The sequence below is a fragment of the Stegodyphus dumicola genome, chromosome 1 (assembly GCF_044657685.1).
Source record: "Stegodyphus dumicola isolate Sdum_Otavi_A_Nest chromosome 1, ASM4465768v1".
NCBI classification, from domain to species: Eukaryota; Metazoa; Arthropoda; class Arachnida; order Araneae; family Eresidae; genus Stegodyphus; species Stegodyphus dumicola.
In genome coordinates, this window is record NC_140768.1 from 3,644,931 (window position 1) to 3,667,143 (window position 22,213).

General features: G+C 31.0%; 1 protein-coding gene across 4 annotated transcripts in view; it reads right to left on the minus strand.

The window, feature by feature from the left end:
* Positions 1-22,213, minus strand: part of LOC118192179 (uncharacterized) — a 115,396-nt gene that overhangs the window by 5,964 nt on the left and 87,219 nt on the right. For all 4 annotated transcript variants that reach the window (XM_085812321.1, XM_085812319.1, XM_085812332.1 and 1 more), the window contains 6 exons: positions 21,026-21,140; positions 19,132-19,235; positions 12,215-12,462; positions 10,529-10,633; positions 1,370-1,447; positions 1,214-1,282 (listed from right to left, as the gene is read on the minus strand). In XM_085812321.1, the coding sequence (XP_085668447.1) occupies positions 1,214-1,282; positions 1,370-1,447; positions 10,529-10,633; positions 12,215-12,462; positions 19,132-19,235; positions 21,026-21,140 (719 nt within the window). The remainder of the gene's footprint in view (positions 1-1,213; positions 1,283-1,369; positions 1,448-10,528; positions 10,634-12,214; positions 12,463-19,131; positions 19,236-21,025; positions 21,141-22,213) is intronic.

The following is a 22,213-nucleotide window of genomic DNA, read 5'->3' on the forward strand; positions in this document are numbered from 1 at the left end:
GGCAATGTTCACCACGAGCCTCCAGTCATGTGTGCACACGTCTCTTCATGTTTTCAAAGACTGTGGTATGTTCTTGGTGAAGTCACGAATAGCAATTTCCTATTGCAGGAGTGAGTGGGAGTTCTCTCATACACATTAGCTTTTGTGAAGCCCCAGTAGTAAAAGTCAAGAAAACGAGGCAGCCACAAACCCTTTGAAATGATTTAATCTCCAAAAACATCTTTCAGTAACTTCACAGATTTTATGAGCTATGTGTGTGGTAGCATCATCTTGTTTAATCATTAATTTTGTTATTCTGTTAGTTCTCCCATGAACTTATAAATAACTTCAATAATGATCATTATTGATTGTTTGGCAGAGTGACTTGGACAAAGCAACTGTAGTGTAACCAATTACATAAAACATTCCCTCGAATCACATCAGTTGGAAAACTATCTCATTGCATACTCGTGCCAATTTGCAATCAAGCACTTCCAAAGTTACTTTCCGAATGCACTATTACCGATATCTGGCATAATATCTTTTATTGTCGTATATATGTTTTATTGCTGTAACATGTTTATTATTTAAGCACTGAGCACCAGTTTCAGACATTTTAGGCTGTATGTGCAAAAATATGTATTATCCATAGGCACAATATGTCTTTTCATGCTAGATAAATGTTGCTTTACAACTTTTAATTGACTTTCATTCCACACTTCTCATAATTATAAGACAGAATGGTTAAGTTCTGAATTTTGCGAATAAAGGAGTCTGGTCTCATTTCATAGTCCTTTTATTATAGTTAGACATTACAAGTGCAGCTGACTTTATTCACCACTGATTTAAGGAGCACAAAAGCACATATATTTCCTTTTACGAATAAAATTGTATGCTATTAACATTAGATAGATTAACAAAGATTTTTTCCTCTTACAGGAATATGTTTTAATTCTTGTCACAGTTCACAAGTTTCTATTGTACCAAAAGCACTAGAAATGACTGTGCAAAGCACTGTGTAAGAAAATACCCATTTGCATGCAAAGAATATATAACATTTCCTTACAGCTATCATTTGTGTGAAAAAGTGCAGCTGCTTATCATGTTCTGAGAAAAATTACTTGTAATATGCTTTTTTTTTTTTAAAGATTTAATAAAATAAAAAGCAGTGTTTCTCTAGAATTAATACATTATTTTATCAGACATGATGCAGAATGGGATGGAAATTTCTTACCTGTACACAATGCTAAGATATCCAGGTGCAACATCATTCGTTACCTTCTGTAGAAACACGTTCGCATATCTAAAAAAGATAATTTCTACATTAAAAATCTAATACAAGTTTTGAAAAGACAATAATAATAAAATTTAAAAATTCAGATTAACATACTTATGACATGAAGCTTCTCTCAGTACTATACTAATTGCCTTTTTCCAAGCCTTATACTGAGGTGATTCTCTCTCTTTCCTAAAAATAAGATATAATATTTTAAAAATGTCTTAAAATATATACACTTAAAAATGTTTAAAAATACTTTAATACATACAAAGTCTACATAACTATTTTACTGGGATTGATAAAAAGATCCTTAATAAATAATTTTTCATCATTACGTATGTCCATCAACCCTATAACACTAAAAGTACAAATATGGAATCCTCAATCAAATCATTTAATGGTCTTTAGCAAAACTGAGTCAATAGGTAAGAAACTGGTACTGGGTCATCAAAACAGAATGAGATTGAAAAACATATTATTCTAAAACTGTTAGAAATGTGGTAAAATGCTGAAACTTTTGATGGAGCAATAAAGATATGGATGAAACGTTTCCAAATGCCTGGATCGAAAGAGGTAGACAAATGCAGTTGTGCGCTTGAAGAGAGTGTTGCGATTTAAAACGAAACTAAAAATGAACCAACCTGGCAGCAGTGAAAAATAAATATCTGGACCTAACTCCTGGAATATGGCAGAGAAACATGTCACTGAGACAACTCTCAGAACTTCATATTATAATGCAAATGTTTATAATAATAATTACTGTAGGTGGCACTTAATGTGATCACGTTTATCCATAGCTATTTTGATAACATTAAAAAATGAGGGAAAATATCCTTCAACATAAAAATAGAATTTACTTAATACAAAAATATCAAGACACATATAAATACATATTTTCATAGCATTTTAATTAGGAAAATGCAAAGTTTATGAACTTTTCACTTGAATATAAAAGTTCATTTATGAACTGTTAATAATATTTCTAAAAATGACCATTCTGAATATTTGACCAATGCTGCATGCCTAATCTTAACAGAATAGAACATGGCAACATAAATAAGGTTTTAAATTAAGCAAAAAAGAAACTAGTATCTTACAGATTTCTTCATTCCAACCCCCCAAAAGATATATCTGATTGCCCTCAAAATTTATTAGAGTATTTCAAAATCTATTTTAAAAGTTGCCCCCCCCTCGATTTTAAATGGTTGATTGAAATCAAAAAACCAAGTTATTTGGCGACATTTCTCTGTCATTAGGCAATTTTTATAATCTTAAGAAATCTGTAAGATACTAGTTTCTTTTTTGCTTAATTTAAAACCTTATGTTGCCATGTTTTATTCTGTTAAGATAGGCATGCAGCATTGGTCAAATATTCAGAATGGTCATTTTTAGAAATATTATTAACAGTTCATAAATGAACTTTTATATTCAAGTGAAAAGTTCATAAACAAACTTTGCATTTTCCTAATCAAAATGCTATGAAAATATGTATTTATATGTGTCTTGATATTTTGTATTAAATTAAGAAAATTCTATTATTATTTTGAAGGATATTTCATTTTTCTGCTACATTGTGATAAAAAATAAGCATATTTTCATAAACAATTTTGCATTCAAATCGATTACATAAATCAGCAATCAAAACTGTTTCAAGTATTGCATTTATTTAATTTAAGATAATTTTAAGTATGGTGAAAATAAGGCATTTTTTATTTAAAGTTGGCTTTTTCCTGCTGAATGTGCAAAACTGGAAAGAACACTTCACAAACGGTAAATGTTAGGATAAAAATTTGTTTTTTAAATACTTACATTTTTATTCGTTAATATGATAGATATATTTTAAAACATGGATATAAGCAGAGCCCAATATTACAATCAGGATAAATATATCTGGTTTCTTTTCTGACATACTTTATGCTATCTTTCCTTTTCGAGCAACAGACAAAGCTTACACGAAAAGCAGTAAAACCTGTCCTTGCATTAATTTTACAATCCAGTTTCTCCTGGACTACTTAAGACATTTATTAGAAACACTGCAAAGTAAAAAATAAATGAAAAAGCCAGGCAAATCAGCAGATTGGTGTAGGAAAATATACTGCCAGAGTAACGTATAGCCAAATCAGTGGAGTTCCCTTTCGCGGTGCTCGGGCAAAACTGTTAAGTGGTTACCTAATGTCTATTGTAGAGTAAACAAGTAGATTAATTAAAATTAACTCTTTTTCCCTCACTACATGTTTTGAATATTGTAATCAATGAAGGGGGGAATCATATTTTTTGCAGATCTTAGAATTACACCTAAGGTAAAGGTAATGTGGACATTTACTTGCATTTTTATGAGATATAAAGATACACAACTCATAATTTAAAATATATATGAATTAAAGGTTCATTTAAAAAACTGCTTCACAGGCTTCTGTCAGATACAACTGGTCTCATTTTAAAAACCAAGACATATCTATAATGAAAAAGTTTAAAGTTTTGTAAAATATGTTTCTTAAGAAATTTTTCCAGTTCTAACATTTTACTGCAAAAATTCTTGATTTAAATTTCTCTTTACTTATATAAGACTATAAATTTTATCAATTTAAATAATATTAGGAATTCTATTTTCAGTAAAAAATACAAAGTGCTATTTATGGATACAAAATTTTTCATGAAACAGATAATTCCTTTTTATGAAGAAAATTCCAACCCTGAATTTTTTCAACTTCGTCCACTGTAAAAACCACAGAAATTTTAAGAGTACATATCAATAATTTTATAACAGACAACATCAAAAAATATAATAAAAAATATTGCTACGAAATGTCCAGCTGCAGTAAGATAGGTTCCCAGTAAAGCAGGTTTAGGGTTTCCAGATTTGGTACTATGCCACAGACAGATGGAGAACATTCTAAGATGAATTCTTACCGATTTGGCCTAGAAAGTTCTCGGAGGCAGGCCAAAAGCTACATAAACCCTCTCTGTATGCGGAGTAGCAATCTATTGTCAAAGCATCGAGTGAGTATCGCGAGTTAGTGCATCACTGAAGCTATCGCATGCATTGCAAATTGTAGCGTGGAGAGTCTCAAAAGTACACTGAGTTCCGAGAACAACTGAACTGTAGTCTAGTGCTTTCTTATGAAGCTGTCTTCACTGTTACAGCCTGAAGGCTGTGTTGCTGGTTGTTTCAGAATGTAGCGACAACTGTAAACATGTTTTTCGAGCTGTCCTGAGTAATACTGGCTAATAAATTGTGTTTTCATTCCTCATCAAGTATTGTCGTTAATCACTCCAAATCCACAAACCCATAGAAATCCGACAGTAAAAATATATTCATGCTTTGTAATAGTTAAAATTCAATCAGAAAATATAAATTATAACAATGTATGCTGAAGTTGTACAAAAGAAACTAACTATTAATGGATGAAATGTTCTGCTAATTTAAAGAAAATGAAAAAAAATTCCTGAAAGTAATTTTATACCTGTTGTTGTGAAACTGATTAGTTGTATCTAACAAATATTAAAAACAAATCTCTTCATTTTGATGTACGAGACACAGATGGCGTTGGCTGTCATTGAAGTAGGAAGAAAAAAAGGGTTTTTCCCTTTCGACCTCGTGACGTGAACTGATTAAGATGTGTAATAACTTTCAGGGCCAGAAAAATTTCCCGACAATTGTTAAAAAATGTATATATTGTGTAGTGTAGAGAGAATATAATTAGATAAATCAACTTCTTAAGAGTTTTTATTACAGATTCAACATCACACTACCCAGGTAAGTGAGCAAGTTTTGTCTTTAGTTTTTCTGGATTGCTCGGTATCTGGGATGAGTGAAGGAAGTATTTTTATTTTAATGATAAGACTATGTTTTAGTAATAACAAAAAGTGGCGTCCTGTGACAGGACTCTAAAGAAATAAACTTTAAAAAAATTATTTTAATGGTTATAGATAGTTTTTGATGTATTAAAGTATAATTAAGTTTAAATTCGAAACTATTTTTTGTAAAGCAGTTTGTTTTATTTTGAAAGTTAACTATGGAAGCTTTAAAGGCTCTGAAACTTAAACGGGCAGGTTTACGCACTTCTTTTGCAAAAACTGCTAATATTTTAAAAACGGAATTAGTAAAAGAAGATTTTTCTGTAGATTTAGTACGAGATAAACTTACTAAACTACAAAATGTATATTCAGATATAAAAAATGTAGATGATAAAATTCTTGATTTGTTAGCTGAAGACTGGAAAACTTTAGAGGATGATGTTACTAAAGAAATCGAAAGTCACGAGGTGTATTCTGATGATTTCATAACACTAACTCGGCAAATTAATGAAAAATTGCAATTTTCAGATGAAATCAATTTAGAAACAAGACCAAATGATGGTGCTGGTATTTGTTGTAGTAAGATTAAACAGTATAGACTTCCGAAAATCGAACTTAAGAAGTTTATGGGGAATTGATAAATTGGTTACCGTTTTGGTCGCAGTTTGAGAAAATTCACACTGACCCTGATTTATATGAAAGTGACAAATTTTCCTATTTGATTCAGTGTATGAAGCCCGGATCACGTGCTAAAGAATTCATTGAAAGCTATCCGGTGACTTCGGATAATTATGATAAAGCTGTTTTAGCTTTGAAGGAACGTTTTGGGAAACCTGAATTATTAGTAGAAGTGTATGTTAGGGAACTAATTAAATTAATTGTTTCTAATGTGAAGGCAGATCAAAAGGATAAATTACCTCTTGATAAACTGTATGATAAAATTGAAGTTCAGTTGAGAGCCTTAGAGTCTTTAGGCCTTAAATCGATCGAAAACACATCGTGGTTATTTCCGATGGTGGAATCGTGTCTCACAGAGGATGTTTTAAAGGCGTGGCAAAGGAGTTCGCTCTTTAACCAGCCTGAAGGAACTGATCTTTCTCGCCTTACCAACTTAATGAAATTTTTAAAGTCTGAAGTAGAGAGTGAGGAGAGATTAAAATTGGCGCGTAATGGACTCGATGGTGTTAGTCGTAAAGAAGGATATCATGATAAAGCAAAGAGGGAAACAAAAGGTAAATTTAAATTTAAGAAACAGGGAAATGTTCCCACTGCCACAGGTTTTCTTACAACCAGAGAACATGCATGTATTTTTTGTGGTAAAATGCATGATAGTAAAAATTGTTACGATGCGCGTTCATTATCTCTTAATGAAAGGATTTCTAAAGTTAAGGAGAAAAAATGCTGTTTAAAATGCTTGGAACCAAATCATATGGCAAAGTTCTGTAAACAGTTTGTTAGGTGTTTTGCTTTTAGTAAATCACACTCAGTTATTTTGTGTCCGGACATTAATAACGAAACTGAACTTCCTACAGAAAAATCAGAAATAGACAACATACATACGGCTACAGCCAGGCAAACTTGTACCGCTGACGTAGCTTTAATGACTTTATGCGTAAGAGTAGCTGGTGTCAAAAAGCATAAAGATGTTAGAGTACTCTTAGATTGTGGTTCCCAAAAATTGTATATTTTGAAATCATTAGCCACTGAATTGGGGTTACCAATTATTTCCAAAGAAAATGTTGCTCTTACTTTATTTGGAGGTGCCAGAACAGAGGCAAAGATGCATAACAAATATTTGGTAAAATTATGTTCAGCCAGTCCGCGTAAGTATTCAGATCTAGAATTTGAATTTTTAGATTAAGACATAATATGTGGGGATATACCTCGGGTACCCAAGGGTCCGATATTAAAAGAATTAAAACGAAACAACATTTGGTTGTCGGATCTGGGAGCAGATTGTCCAAAAATAGAAATGCTCATCAGTAGTGATATTTATGGAAAAATTCTCACGGAATCAGTAAAACAATTAAAAGGAGGACTAACAGCAGTTTGTACGAAACTTGGTTGGACAGTTTGTGGTGTATCGGAGGAATTTGTTAATCACAAAGATAAAGATGCTTCCATTTTGTGTGCAAGTTTAGTGGGTCACGACTTTAAAATCTCCGATCTTTGGAGTTTAGAAACGATCGGAATATTAGATGCTCACCAGAATTCAACTAAAGCTGCTGAGGAAGAAATTGCCCACGAACAATTTTTAAACTCTCTTTCCAGAAACGAAGATGGTGTTTATCGTGTCGGATTACCTTGGTTAGTATATAACGCAGAATTGCCACCAAATCGTCATGTAGCAGAAAAAAGATTGTTCAGTCACCCGAAAACTCAAGTCTTTACATAAATATGAAGAATATGATAGAATTTTTAATGAATGGATGGAGGAGGGTGTAATTGAAATAGTACCAGACAATGAACTGAATTATAAAGGGCACTACTTACCGCATCACCCAGTATTTAAACCAGACAGTGTCTCAACCTGTTTTTGACGCATCATGTAAAGTTAATAGATCGCCCTCCCTTAATGATTATTTAGTAAAAGGACCAAATTTAATAGAAGAAATCCCTTCAATTTTGTTAAGATTTAGAGAAAAATGCATTGGCGTAACCTCTGATATCCGGCGTGCATTTTTACAGATTGAATTACAGAAAGAAGATAGGGACTTTTTAAGATTTTTATGGTGGGAGAAAGATAATGTACTGAAGGTTTTCCACCATATGAGGGTAGTTTTTGGAGTAAAGTCTAGCCCTTTTCTATTAGGAGCGGTTATTTCAGTTCATTTGGCACAAGTACCAAAGGAACAAAGTTCTATTGCTCAGAAATTAAATAAATCCTTTTATATTGATAAGTGTGTGACTTCTGTTGATAACGAAAAGGAGCTTTTGAATTTTGTGAAATATTCTACTGAAATGTTAGCTGAAGCAAAAATGGACTTACGTATGTGGACCTATGGCCCAGTAGAAAAAGATCTGGAACTAACCCAAAGTACTTTGTGCACTGAGTCCACAATGGAGAATTCTGTACCAGTTTTAGGAATTATGTGGGACAGAATAGAAGATAACCTTTATATTGAAATTAAGACTGTATTGGTTTCGGATAATTTGTCTAAAAGAGAGGTTTTGTCAGTAACGCAGACAATGTTTGATCCTTTGGGTTTCTTGACACCTGTTTTATTGCCTGCAAAGTTACTGCTACAGGAAATTTCGGCGATAAAAGCAGACTGAGATACTCCATTACCAGATAGTATCAAAAGTAAATTTTTGAGGTGGTATAATAAATTACAAATTTTGAATAAGTTGAGAATACCACGACGTATAGGTTTTGGAGATAGAAGTTCCTGGACACTTCATGTATTTTGTGATGCTAGCCAGCATGCTTATGCCACGGTAATATTTTTGAGATGCGAAACTAAAGAAGAAACATTAGTCAGTTTTGTAATGGCTAAGTCAAGAGTCGCACCCTTAAAAGAACTTACTATTCCCCGTCTAGAACTCATGGCCTGTCTTTTGGGCATGCGTCTTTCGAAATATGTGACAGAAGCTCTTACATTAGATGACATCCCGAAATATTTTTGGACCGATTCCACCATGGCCATATCTTGGATTCAAAGAAATGATGCATGGGGGACTTTTGTGGGCAATCGCGTGAAGGAAATTTGCGCTTTCACTAAAGCAAATCAGTGGTCATATGTACAGGGTCATTCTAACCCAGCTGATTTACCTTCTCGTGGTTATCAGTCCACTGATATTGCGAATTTTGCAAATCTCATGGCATTGTTCAGATACGAAAAAAATCAAAAAATTTATGACGACTTTTTATTTTGCCTGCCTTTATTAGGTCACACAACAGGAGAAGATATCTTTAATGTTATGAATAAATTTATGCAAGAGAACAAAATTGATTGGAATAGATGTGTTGGAATAAACACAGATGGAGGGAAAAGTACGGTCAGAATTATTAAAGGAAGAGACTATTGGATATGGAACCGCATCTCAGATTATAATTAACAGCCAGGAAACCAAATTATGATGATCTGCCATCTCAGCATAAACAATTTCATCCTTCTCATTAATCTAAATAAATGTTATTTATAATATAACTTTTATTTATATTTTATTATGAATAATTTCATTTCTCTTTTCTTATTATTTTGTACATGTCACAAAAAAAAAAAGAAAAAGAAATATATTTTGATTTTTATTAAAATACTTTTTTTCAATTTTTATGAGGGATACTCGGTGTTACAAAAATTATAGAAGAATTATAGGTACACATAGTATGTCAAAAGTCTAGGAAACACTGCTGGATAGTATTCTTTCAAAAATATCCCATAAGTTCTCCATAACATAAAAATAAGGGCATTTAACCGACCATTTAATTATTAAATGCCTTTAATTTCAAGAATTCATAAAACAGCTCTGCTCAATATAAATGCATGGCATAATCTTCTACTACTTTCACTTTTCAACATAAAATTAGCTTACATCTTTAAAAATAGGATTATATGATTTCATCTCAGTTCTCAACATGTGGAGCTTCTTCACCAAATATGTAATATGTCTGTTAATCATTACTTTTTCTCATACTATCATAATCATATTTTCCAATTCTAGTTGGAATATTTAGTGTTCCTAGCTCACTCCAGATGGCCATTTTACTTAAATTCTATGAAAGTTTAGAATCAGATATTAAACTGAATCTCAATTTGTCACTGTACACACCTATTTCAATATTCTCTGCACCAATTCAGGCAGATCTTTTGTTGTGAGGTGAGTGAAACACAAATCATTGTCTTCCTCACATGAAGACCATTTCATTACAGATTGAATGAATATAAAAATCCAGAAATTTTAAACTAAACTTTGTTTTGAAAAAGGCAGTTACATACAGAAATCCATCTTAAGAAGGAGTCATTTTTCATATATGACTTTGTTCCAGCTTCTTAGCTACAGTTTCAGAATCTACAAAATTTTTTAAATGACTGCTTATATTAAAGCATTCAGTCATCTTACAATTTCCATAACTGTAAGTAATAAAAAAACTCTTTTGATTTGATAACTACTGAAATCAAAACTTGAACTGAAGAAGTTACAAGGGAAATATGTGCAATACAATGTGCTTGCCAAATATTCATATGACATTACACCAATAACTTCAATTTAAAAATAGTTTTATCAGCTTGGATAGTCTAATAAAATTTAGATTTGCATTTTTGTATTCCATGGAGGGGGAATAAAACTGAGCGATTATTTATGAAACATCACTATTTATGTATGTAAAGATAATTTAGACATGAGTATACACTTTTTACTAGCAGATAAAATCTTTTTAATATAATGTAACAATCAAACAATATAAAATTTAAAATGATGCTAAAAATAAAAAACTAATAATAAAAGGAATGTATGGGAAAATTATACCTCTTAAGTCTTGGTTGCTGGCTTGCAGAATGTGAGGTACTTTTATTTGTACTAACAGATTGGTTATCCCAGTTGTCAGACTCGTATTCTTCAGATTCTTCAGAGCTAGTAATAAAATCGAAACAAATAATTATGAAATTCTGATCATAGCAGCATTACTGCTCTATAATACATCCTCTTTTCAAGTTGATTAAACTTTCATGTGCAAGAATCTAAAACTGAACACACTGTATTGTTTCAAGTTCTTGATAATTGAAAACAAGATGACATTTTCAATAGTTTCAATTACTTTTATTCTTTGTAAATCTTATTTAGTACTAATTTTCTTTTCGTCTCATATTTTTCTTTATTTATCCTTAAAACATTTTGTTTTTGACTGTATATGTCATGTATTCACATATACAGTCTTCTTCATTAGGGCTCAAATGCATTTCTTCATTAGGGCTCAAATTATACAATTTATTAATTATAAAACTAACTACTGATATTAAATTAACACTTCAGTGTCTCTGTCACCATATTTTCATATTTAACATCATTCTTCAGAATGTGATTTGAATAAGGAACCTTTCACTAAATAATGTCTTAAGATAAATTTTTTTTCATTTATAGAAACATACATATGATACAAGAGCATTTGGGCTAATGCCACATTGTGCTAAAAATATTTAAAAACAGCATATCTTTAGAATTTTAGATAGGCAGTCTCACGCATTGGGAGATAAAAATATTTTATTCCCTAAAGTGTTGCCACTGCTCACTTTAAAATTGTTGTTTTTTAATCAAAAATTTGTTTGAAATTGTTGTTTTTTAATCAAAAATTTGTTAAAGTTTTACAAAATATGAAATAGACAATAAAAGAAATTCAGTATTCCAAATTTGGGCTTCCAGGTGCCCATGTTCAGGTGGAGGACTACGTTATTCAGACATTCAAAGTGATTCGACGCAAAATGCCATTTCGAGACAAGTAGCCCTTCTGGGCTAAAAAAACTGTTAAGTGACTGGAGCTACCATGGCATAAGGAGATGTAATCCACATGATATGTAATCTATGTTCTTTGTAACCAGTTTATTTTAAGTTTTTAAAGTAAACATTTTAAAGTTATTTGTCAAGTTATTATTATGGAAGGAACTTCATGTTGCAATTCACTCCCCCCTTAGATCAAATAAGTATGCTTAGAAACAATGCAATTAGAAAATAAAAATTAATTCATTTACTCAAATTATTCATCGAGTTAATTCATGTAAACTAATTCTTCAAAAAATATGAGTTCTGTATTTTACTTCGTAAAATTTTTTATTTATTTGGTATAACTCTGAAACCTAATCTTTGAAACATTTTATAGATAAGAGATGATCTGTTTAAATCTACTTTTTAAAATTTTTTTGAATCTAAAAGACATGTAAAAATTATGAAATAAAGAAAAGGAAAGTCATAAAAAATAAAAGTGAATTAGAGAAAGCCATGTTTCTTCTTCATCGTTTTTCCCTATCCTGATTTGCCCAACTAATACTTCCACAGTTTTGTTTTTAGCAACGCATCCTGTGTGTTAACTGAGGCAATTTAGTATACATTTGGCTAAAAGAGAAAAATAACAACTATATATCCAGATGACTTATGGTCTCAATTACTCTTGATATTTCAAGTTCATTTGTACCTCTTTTAAAAATATATACAGTAACATACCTCTGAGAAACAGCTTCTGAGCTTTTGGGACTAGAACCATGGAACCAGTCTTGTTTCCCAAACTGAGATATATCTTTCTCCTCTTTCATTTCAGAAGGAGGCAGAGGAGAAAATTCAGTCGTAACAGACCCTTGTAATGATTCAAAGCCTTCAATGTCGTCCATCTGTTTATCAGACTCTGCAGCAACCGAAGAGGAGAGGTGACTATCAGTAGTTTCAATATCTATGTCACCTGAAGTACTTGGATTCTAAAATGAAATAAAATTATTTTAAGAAAATGAAACAAATTTTTAACATGTTCTAAATAGTTCAGTATCCCTGTGATTAAATTTTTGATTAAAAAAGATCTTAAGAGACTCCTCCAAAAACAATTCCTTTCTATTCTATACTAAAAGAATAATTAAATCTTGTGATGGCACCAACAATAAAAATTTTGCTCATGTCCAAGAAGAAATATTGAGTAGCAGGAGACTAGATGTCAAGGAGATGGCAATACCAAATCTGTTTAAAGTTAACTGTTTTACAGATTGTACATGAATATCTTTCACATGAGCAAAGTCTCTGCAACGTGAGTGCTCTGATTTCTTTCAGCAATTTAAAAATAGCTGTGTTGATTTAAAGAGCTTGAGCACCTGCTTAGAGTCCAGATTTCGCTCCTAGTGATCATTTGTTCCCAGGACAGAAATCTGACTTTCAGGTAACGAGATTTAATGATGACGATAGTGCGAAAAGAGCAGTTTTTTAACATTTTGAGTACAAATGTTCAGATTAGATGTGAAAAGTGTATAGAGGTACATGGACATCATATTAAAAAATAAATTCTTAAAATTTTCTCTATTTCTTTAACAAGTATAATCAGGTTGGGAAATTTTGGAATTACCTACATATCAGCTTTCGACAATAAACATCAAAAGAATTCATATCCTCAAAAAAGGGAAGAACTTGTTTTTGATAAAATAAAAGGAATACAAACTGTTTGTCAAATGTCTGCCCGGAATAGGAGATTAAAACACAGATTTCACTGTTAAGTGCCAAAGAGGCACAAGTTCTGGCATTTTCACAAAAGGGGGGGGAGACAAAAGTCTTTTAAAAATAAATCTTGAGTAGGATAGTAAAACTAGAATAGTCATCATAAAAATTACTAAAAAAATCCTAAAAGTTGAAAAGTCAAAGGCATTTTTGAGCAGTATAAAGGATATTCAATTAAAAAAGAGAAATGTCAGTATTTAAGGAAATATTAACTCTTGATTACAAGTATGAATATGTGTGAATAGAACACAGGCATATTCTGTTTTAGTAGATAAAAAAATCAGTGAAACTGGTTATGAATAATAATAAACTTTGCAGGAATAACTGAAATAAGCATGTTTACAATATGTTGATTAATATCAAACATTAATCAGGGTACTTACAGAAAAAAATACAAGCATTTACAAACATGCTTTTACAAAAAAAGCTGACTTTTTACTTTTTACCCTCAAATGGACAGCTTAATTACTCCAGAATTAATGCATTTCAGATAGGATAGTTCAGTCAAAGGATAATTAAACTACACTGTTAGGAAGGAAATCATGCCTTCACATACTTTTACAATAAAATGTAATGCCATTGTAAAGTATGGTTTGGATTTTCAGTATAGAACATTTTGCTTTCAAAACAAGGGGGAAATATACATACAACTGCATTTTCCTTAACTGCACCAGTCAATATTCAATGGCAGTTCCTATACATACAATATTACCTATAGGTAATATTGAAATACAATAAATACTAAAAATAATATATATATATAAAATATAATACAAATATTACACTGAAACTTGATACTTAACATACTAGAAACTGTCATTTTTACTTGCAGTTAGTATGGAAACATCATAATAAGACAATGACTAGCCTCATAAATCAAAATTCTTGCTTGCTAAATATTCAGTCTACCGGAAAGTTACGTCCGTTTCATGACAACAATTTTCGACACATAAACACATGTTTATTTGCCGTATGTTCGGCTCTCTATTTTAATCGCTTAATGTATACATACTGAAGTAGCAAGTTAACTAAGACAAAGTTGATTCACGTAAGTCTTAAGTGTGAAGCGATAGTGTATCCATGGCTATTGATAAAGTTCATTTACGCCACTGTATTTTATACGAATTTTAACAAGAAAGAAATGCTACAGAAGCATGTAGAAATTTATTGAAAGTGTTTGGTGAAGGTACAGTTTTTGATAAGGCATGCAGAAGATGGTTCCAAATATTTGAAACAGTGATTTCTAACTTTCTGATAAGCCATGTTCTGGGCGATCATCTTTGATTGGCGACGGTGTTGTTACAATCAAGTTGGAGAAAGATCCTTTTGTGTCAACATCGGAGATCGCAGAAAGGCTTAATTCAGCTCAGCAAACCATTTCGGACCATATCCGGAAGATAGGATTGGTGTGGAAATATTCAAAATAGGTGCCCCATGAATTAAGTCAGAAGAATAGGGATGATCAAGTCGTCATATGCACATCTCTGCTTGCTCCGAACAAAATGAAGCCCTTCTTGAACCAGATGATAACTGGGAATGAAAAGTGGATCACCCACGTAAACATCATATGGGCACATTGCGAACCCAGAAAACCTAGCCCTTCCACCTCTAAGTCAAATTTGACCCTGAATAAGGAGAACGTTGTGTATATGGTGGGGCATTTGAGGACCAGTACGTTATGAGCTTTTAAAACCGAACAAAAAGCTCAATTCAGAGAAGTACTGTCAACAATTAGACAATTTAAAGACAACAGTCCAAGAAAAGAGGCCAGCGACTTTCAACAGGAAGGACATCATACTGCATCATGATCAGGCCAGGCCACTTGCTGCTTTGGGGACTCGTCAAAAAATTGCAGAACTAAGCTGGGAAATTCTGTCACATACACCATATTACCCGGACTTAGCACCCTCTTACTATCACTTGTTTTAGTCCTTACAAAATTTCTTGAAAGGCAAAAAATTCAAAAATGAAGTAGATATCAAACAAATACCAGCTCAATTTTCTGCATCAAAAGTTACATCATTTTTCAAAAATGGGATACACAAATTCCCCTCACGCTGGCAAGTAGTAGTTAATAATAATGGCAATTATATTATTTTAATAAAATTTATTGACAGTAAGAAAAATTTGTATCTTGTTTTATTCAAAAAAAGGACAGAACTTTCCGGTACACCTTATATTAAAATCTTAATATTTTTCATTCATGGACATTATTTGTCATTGAGATTTTTTGATGGCTCTGATATTAAATATAAAATAGAGATATTTTATATTTAGTATTGGAGGATATTTTTATTATTAATATAATAATGAAATTAATATCATAAATATATAACAAATCTTGATGCAATATTCGACACTGTTGGACATAAAACATCCACAATATTTTTAAGCATAGAACATTAGTTGGATTCAAGAAGTGTTAAAGCTGAAAGTCGTTTCACATAAGTATGTGTTTCACATAAGTATGTGTCACATAAGTAAGTTATGAATGGCAGCTGCCATTCATAACCACATACTTATGTGGTTATGGATGGTGTCAATGGGGTGTTATGAATGGCAGAGAAACATCTGCCATTCATAACACCCCATTGAATTTCCCATAACACCTTTTCAGATATTATGGGAAATTCAAATCTAGTTCTGATCCAGAATCCAATCAAGGATTTTTGTGGAAAGTGAAGTTTTAAAGTTTCCCTCACTCAACAGATTCCTCTTAGGCTCTTCTGCTTAATGCTTTGATTTAAAATGCCTTTTTAATTTTGATGGCTTCCTTTTTTCCACAGCCTAAACATTACTACAAATTACACACACAGGTTGTTCATTACCATCACAGCTGTTGAAAGAAAAATTAAACTGGAGAAATATCACATCATATTTTCTTTTTCATATTTTAGATACCTCTGTCTGGTAACAAGAACCTACTTAAAGACACTTTGTAACATTGTCCTCTGCATCATTACTTCTGTTACTCGAATTCAATCATTTGTCATGAGTACAAAATGTTTTTATCCTAAAATATAAATGAAATAACATCTCTCATAATGATTATTCCAATAAATACCAACCTTAGTCAAGTAATGTAGTAAAATACAATACTTAATTATTCTAGAGATGTACATGCTTATTAAGATGAAACAGAAACAACTGATAATACTAGAAAAGCACTATTGATCACAACATTAGTGCCCTTATTCTCTGAATGTGAGTGGCTAGACTTTGTGTTCTGCTGTGCATTTGCAGCATATTTTGCTTGTAAAATAACTTATATGCTGAAACTACGATGCAATACTCCTATTATGCTACTGTACATAAATATTTTTTACATGGAATTCAATTTACAGCACAACTTGGTCAGTATTATGATTGTATATAACTGCTCTATACAGAAAATGTAACAAATTAAAGGCAACAAAGACTATTCTTTCTTTAAATTCATGTATCTGAATTTTCACAATCCCAGCATTTTGCTTTGCAATCCATCTCTGGTTGGCTGCAACCCACACTTCCACTGCTTTAAAGGATGAACTTTACAAGATTTTAAATGAGCTGCGTTCCTTCCCCTTTTATTTTCTTGACTTTTAGGAGAAAGGTTTTGATTTTTTCTGACTTTTTGAACAAAAAATGTTTATATTTCTGGTATTTCTTAAACATTTTTAATAACTAGGATTTTTCAGTTGAGCAAGATTTCTACTATCTTTTAAAAATAACAAATTAAAATATGTATTTATAATGCAAATTTAAATATGTAACACAATGATATTAATTTTATACTATAATCAAATGATGCTGAAGCACATTGCTTTTAAATAGCTGATGACGATAACTCAAATCAACAAAATTTGGACTCAGATAATTAAGCATGAACAGTAGATAATAGTTTAAACAGTCTGACATTCCAGCTAACTTTTTGTAAAATGCAATGTAAATCAAAATCTTTGACAACAGAATGGCTTGAAAATGCACACTGAATACATGCCTAATAAAGGTATCAGAAACAGCTTCTGAGTTTCCTCTACTTTCTAAAAATTGTGTTAAGAACATGTTTTAGGTTCATGTTAAACATGAACAATTTTACAATTTGCTTCAAATAATTCAATGTATAACTTAGGATTGCTATTACCATGGCCTGGAATTTGATAGAACATGCATTTCTTCCCCCTCCCTTTTTTGTGCTTTTTCTATTTTTAAAGTGCTAGGAAACATATAAAATGATGTCCTTCAAGCATATTCTTCTTGCCGATAGACAAAAAGGTTTGTTTTGTGAAATCAGACAATCAATGTAATTTATTAGACAATAAATACTTTTGTAGTATCGGAAGAAGTATTTTATCCATTTCCTCTTGAACAGCTTTCTAAAGTTTTATAGAAGAGTTGTAAGTCAACGATTGGACAATCCGATTTTTAAAAGTGCAAAAATCCATGGGTGATAATCAGAAGATTTAGTAAATTACGAGTGAAAGATATGGACTTGATACACATTTCTTGTTCCATTTTTTCCAGGAAATTAACAATGGATTGTGGCTGCCTGCTTTGTCTTGATGAAGTTTTATTGATTAATGGCACTGTAGGTAAAAAGAAGCTATTTCATTTTGAGTATTACATATCGATTATGTTCCTGATAATATCTGAAGTTGATCTTTATCTTTTCTCCATTCACTTTACTTATATTTTTTCGTTATAAGAAAAACCAACGACCCTTTGAAATCCCAATCCCTTTGAAAAACTTTCTTTAGATTCTTTGAACCATGTTTTAAGACTTCCCCCTCTTTGTTGATAATAAATGGAGTTCTTTTTATTGCATTAATTTAAATACATCCAAGAGTCATCTATTGTGACAACATTTATCCATTTTTGTCTGGATAATTATTTCTCATTAAGAATTCTGCAGCACATTCTGCGTTTGACGATATGTCATGGAAAAAAGCTGATGCTCATTATGTTTTTTTCCCCTTTTCAAGATTCAAATCAGCATTACTCACTTTGTTTACAGTTGACAATGAACATTTTAATCATTTGTCCTTTGACTTGGCAGATTTTCTTTTAATGCTAAAAGATCATTGCAACATTATCGTTTGCAATATTCGAAACATTCTGTTTTTTCCTTGGATATGTACTTGTACCAATTTTTCAACTTGAAGCTAAACTCTGACATCCCCCCTTTATTCTTGACAATGTTACTTATCTTAACTTTAGATATTGAAAAACCATGGCCTTTCACAGCATATTTTAATTACTAGATACAAATAATTTTCTTTGGAAATAGCACAAACACAGCCTCCCATCCCTTGCTTCTTTAAAAGTGCCATTTTGCATGGAAAAGAAAGCTATCAAGTAGCACATGATAATTTATACTTTCAAAAGTAAAATTCAAGTTTTGAAAACAAAAATTTTCAAGCAGAGTGTTCTGCCCTCCTTAAATAGCAAAGCAAAATTGTCTAAAAAATGCATGAACAAATTCTAAAGATTACACAATACCATAAATATAAACAATAGAGATTAAGGATATGTTATCTTTCATTTCTCTTATTTGTACAGATGTTATACTTAATCTTTATAATAACTTTTATCAATAGTTTTTGAAATTTATAAATTTATTTACATTTGCTAGGAATTATATTCTTCCCAGAGTCATATTGCTTTAAACATGAGATAATTACTATGCTATCCATTAATCAAAACATTGTTTACAATTAAAAACAAACAGACTTTACAAATGCCAAAAAGCATACCAAGAAATGCATTTTAACTCATAATTGAACAACATATTGCATTTGTAGAAACACAATACAGAAAAATAATTTAAGTTTCTAGTGAAAAGCACACAAAAATTTATATACCTTTTCTTTATATAATTATTATACCTTTCCTTTATATAATTATTATACCTTTTCTTTAGAATCCCCTTCTTTTCTTTGCCATGTAGACAAAGTAGAAACATCCTCTGAATCTCTAGATAGCTCTTCTAAATCTGAACTAGTAAGCTTCTTTTCTATAAATTGTTAAACAAATGAGTTAAATTCAAGATAGTATAAATAAATACATCCTGAACATAATGAAAATAAACACTAAATATTTTACTCAATTTTAAATGCAATCAGAAATTTGTATAAACCTCACCCTTAAAGCTTATAAGGAAATCACCAGGGAAAATTTAAGATGTACATTTTTCATATAGAATGGGCATTCTAATAATGAAAACTGGCATGAAATTAATCTATGATCTTTAACTAGAAAATTTTAAAAAGAATAAATAAATACATAATGCAAAGTAGCTCCAAATTATAAAAACAGTTATTTATATTTTCTGAATTATTGATTAGAAAGAACTAAAAAGTGTGAAAAGCAATGTTGAATCAATGGCATGTTGCAATTAAGCAACCATGCACTAATCATGATCAAAAATCACAAACATAATCCTCAGAATTCCAAAATGAGTTGCCAGATAAAATACATTTTCATGAAACTCTGGGAGGCCCACTTCCGTGACACAATGCTCTGCCCAATGATTCTTCTCAGAGCTGAAGGAATAATACAACAGTACCAGTTTTTTTCTTTGCTCTTAATGAAAAGTATCATATGAAATATATAATCATATACAGTACAAAGTCCATAATCCAAACTCGTCAGGACTTCGACGATTCCGGATTAGGGGTTTTTCCGGATCATAGATCATCAATTTAAATCTGGTAAGATGGCATGCAGAAATTATACAATTAAAAATATGAAACCGTAATTTATGAAATAAAGAGCAATTATGATCTAAAGCGTATCAAAATTTACCAAAAAAAAAGCTTAATATTTATTTGTTTGCTTTATTAAAAATTTCTTTTAATGTAAGTTGTTTAAGTTGCTTCCACAAAAAATTCAAAATGTTCCTTTTTTCTTATGTTATATACAGTTGACTTTCTAATGCCATACTCCTCGCATAATTTTGAGACATACGCCTTTATCCATTTTTTGCAGCAATTCCACTTTTTGTTTAATGGACATTGAAACTTGGTTTTGCTTTGTAGATCCTTAGGGAGCCCCGGAATTGGAAACTTTCTTCGACATAATCGAAAGTTCAAGCTTAATTTTTATGACATTGCTCTAACAGTCTGCAAACAATAATAAGCCAGATCCAATTAGAAGATTAAGGAACAGTGCAATCTGCAACATTAACTGAAATGCCTTAGAATCAATAAAGATATTTTTAGCCTAACTTATACCGTCCGTTATACATTAAATGTGCATGCGTAAACGCATTATGGGCATGCATAAAGAACACACAAAAAAAAAGTTTGTGGCTTTGAGGTCTGAATTAGAGATCATTCTGGATAATGGACGCCCGGATTACGGACTTTGTACTGTACTAGCTACAAACTAGAATATAAATTCTGTTAAACAAATCTGTAGCTTCCTGTATATAAATTCAGTATGAATAATTCATACAATTATCAACAAGACTTTTAGAATTATAAGATTTAATTTTATATTTATTATAATATTTATAAATTTAATTCGAATCATTTTACCATTTGAGACAAAAACTCAAGATGTACTAATGTCAAATGTCATTCTACAAAATTAAATATAAAATATTAGGTTAAAAGGTAATAATAATTTTTGACAGCATATAATTTACATTAAACAACGAAAGTCTGAAAATATATTATCTAGGACAAAGTCTATTTGTTAATCATAATATTTTATGAATTAGGGTGAGAACAAAAAAAAAAAAAAAAGCATTTACATGAGAACAATTTATTTTAAAAAGGTAACAAACTGGAAAAAATTCACCTTTCTTAACTGGCGTCTCACTTTTTATAGTATTTTTCTTGGCAGGCTGGCTCTTCTTCTTGGGTGAATCATTACTTTTAGGAGGTCGACTGGCAGTTTTAGATTCACTGAGATCCTATAAGTAAAATATTCAATACAAATCAGTTTGTTTTTAAAATAGCAAGCAAACAAAAAAGTCTTCATAGAAACCCTTTTAACTTTTCATAGATTTGTAGATTCATTAGGTTTTTTGATGCAGGAGATGGGGAAAATGCCATTAACGATACTCAAACCCTGGACCTCTCAAATACACATCGCTTATGCTTACCATTGCACCACGAAGGCATGCAGAAAAGAGGTAGAAAATACCTTATAGTTAAGTCTAAAAATGTAAATTTTAAAAGGATCAACTATCTACAATGCTCAAAATGGGGGGGGGGGGAATCAAATGAAAAAACAGAAAAAATTCTTTTATAAGTAGTCCCATCATCATAATATCAATTCACTGCATTTCTGCGCAAGATGAAAATTACTTATGATAATTCAAAACTCCCTACGGTTTTAAATGCTTTAGATCAACTCAAAAAATTTAATATGAAACACAGTGAAGTTAAATTGAAATTTAATTCAATTTAATGTGGTTTTACAGCTTAAAATTTGATCAAATCAATAAAAACTTGACAAAATTTATTACCAGCAACAACCTAAAAAAATTATGCAGAAAAATACTTTTTTTATGTTAAAAAACATCAGCATACTAAATAATCAAATTTAACTCAATTTAAGATAGAAGTGGAGTTACCTTGATAGTTATCAAATGCATAAGTATGCATAATATTAACAATGTAATTTCAAAGTTTCCTTTTGGCTTTGAAATCACATTGCTGGCTTTAAATTTTGCATGAAGCAAATATTTCAAAATAAAACAGCAAGCTTTAAATATTAATGCAGTTCAGAACAAAATATAACAAAAATTCCATTGTCAATTTCAATACATATGTCTGATTAAATGAAATAGTGAAATTTTAAGCAGTCAGAATTTAATAATTTAAATGAGTTTGAAAACAACATCTGTGCAATTTACTGAAATTTCTTTGTAAATTTTTGGACAAAGAAAAATTATATATGTAATCTTAATATTATACATATTTGTTGTGAAAAAGATCTTGTAAATGTTGATACTGCAACACATAAATGGCATACTGAAGA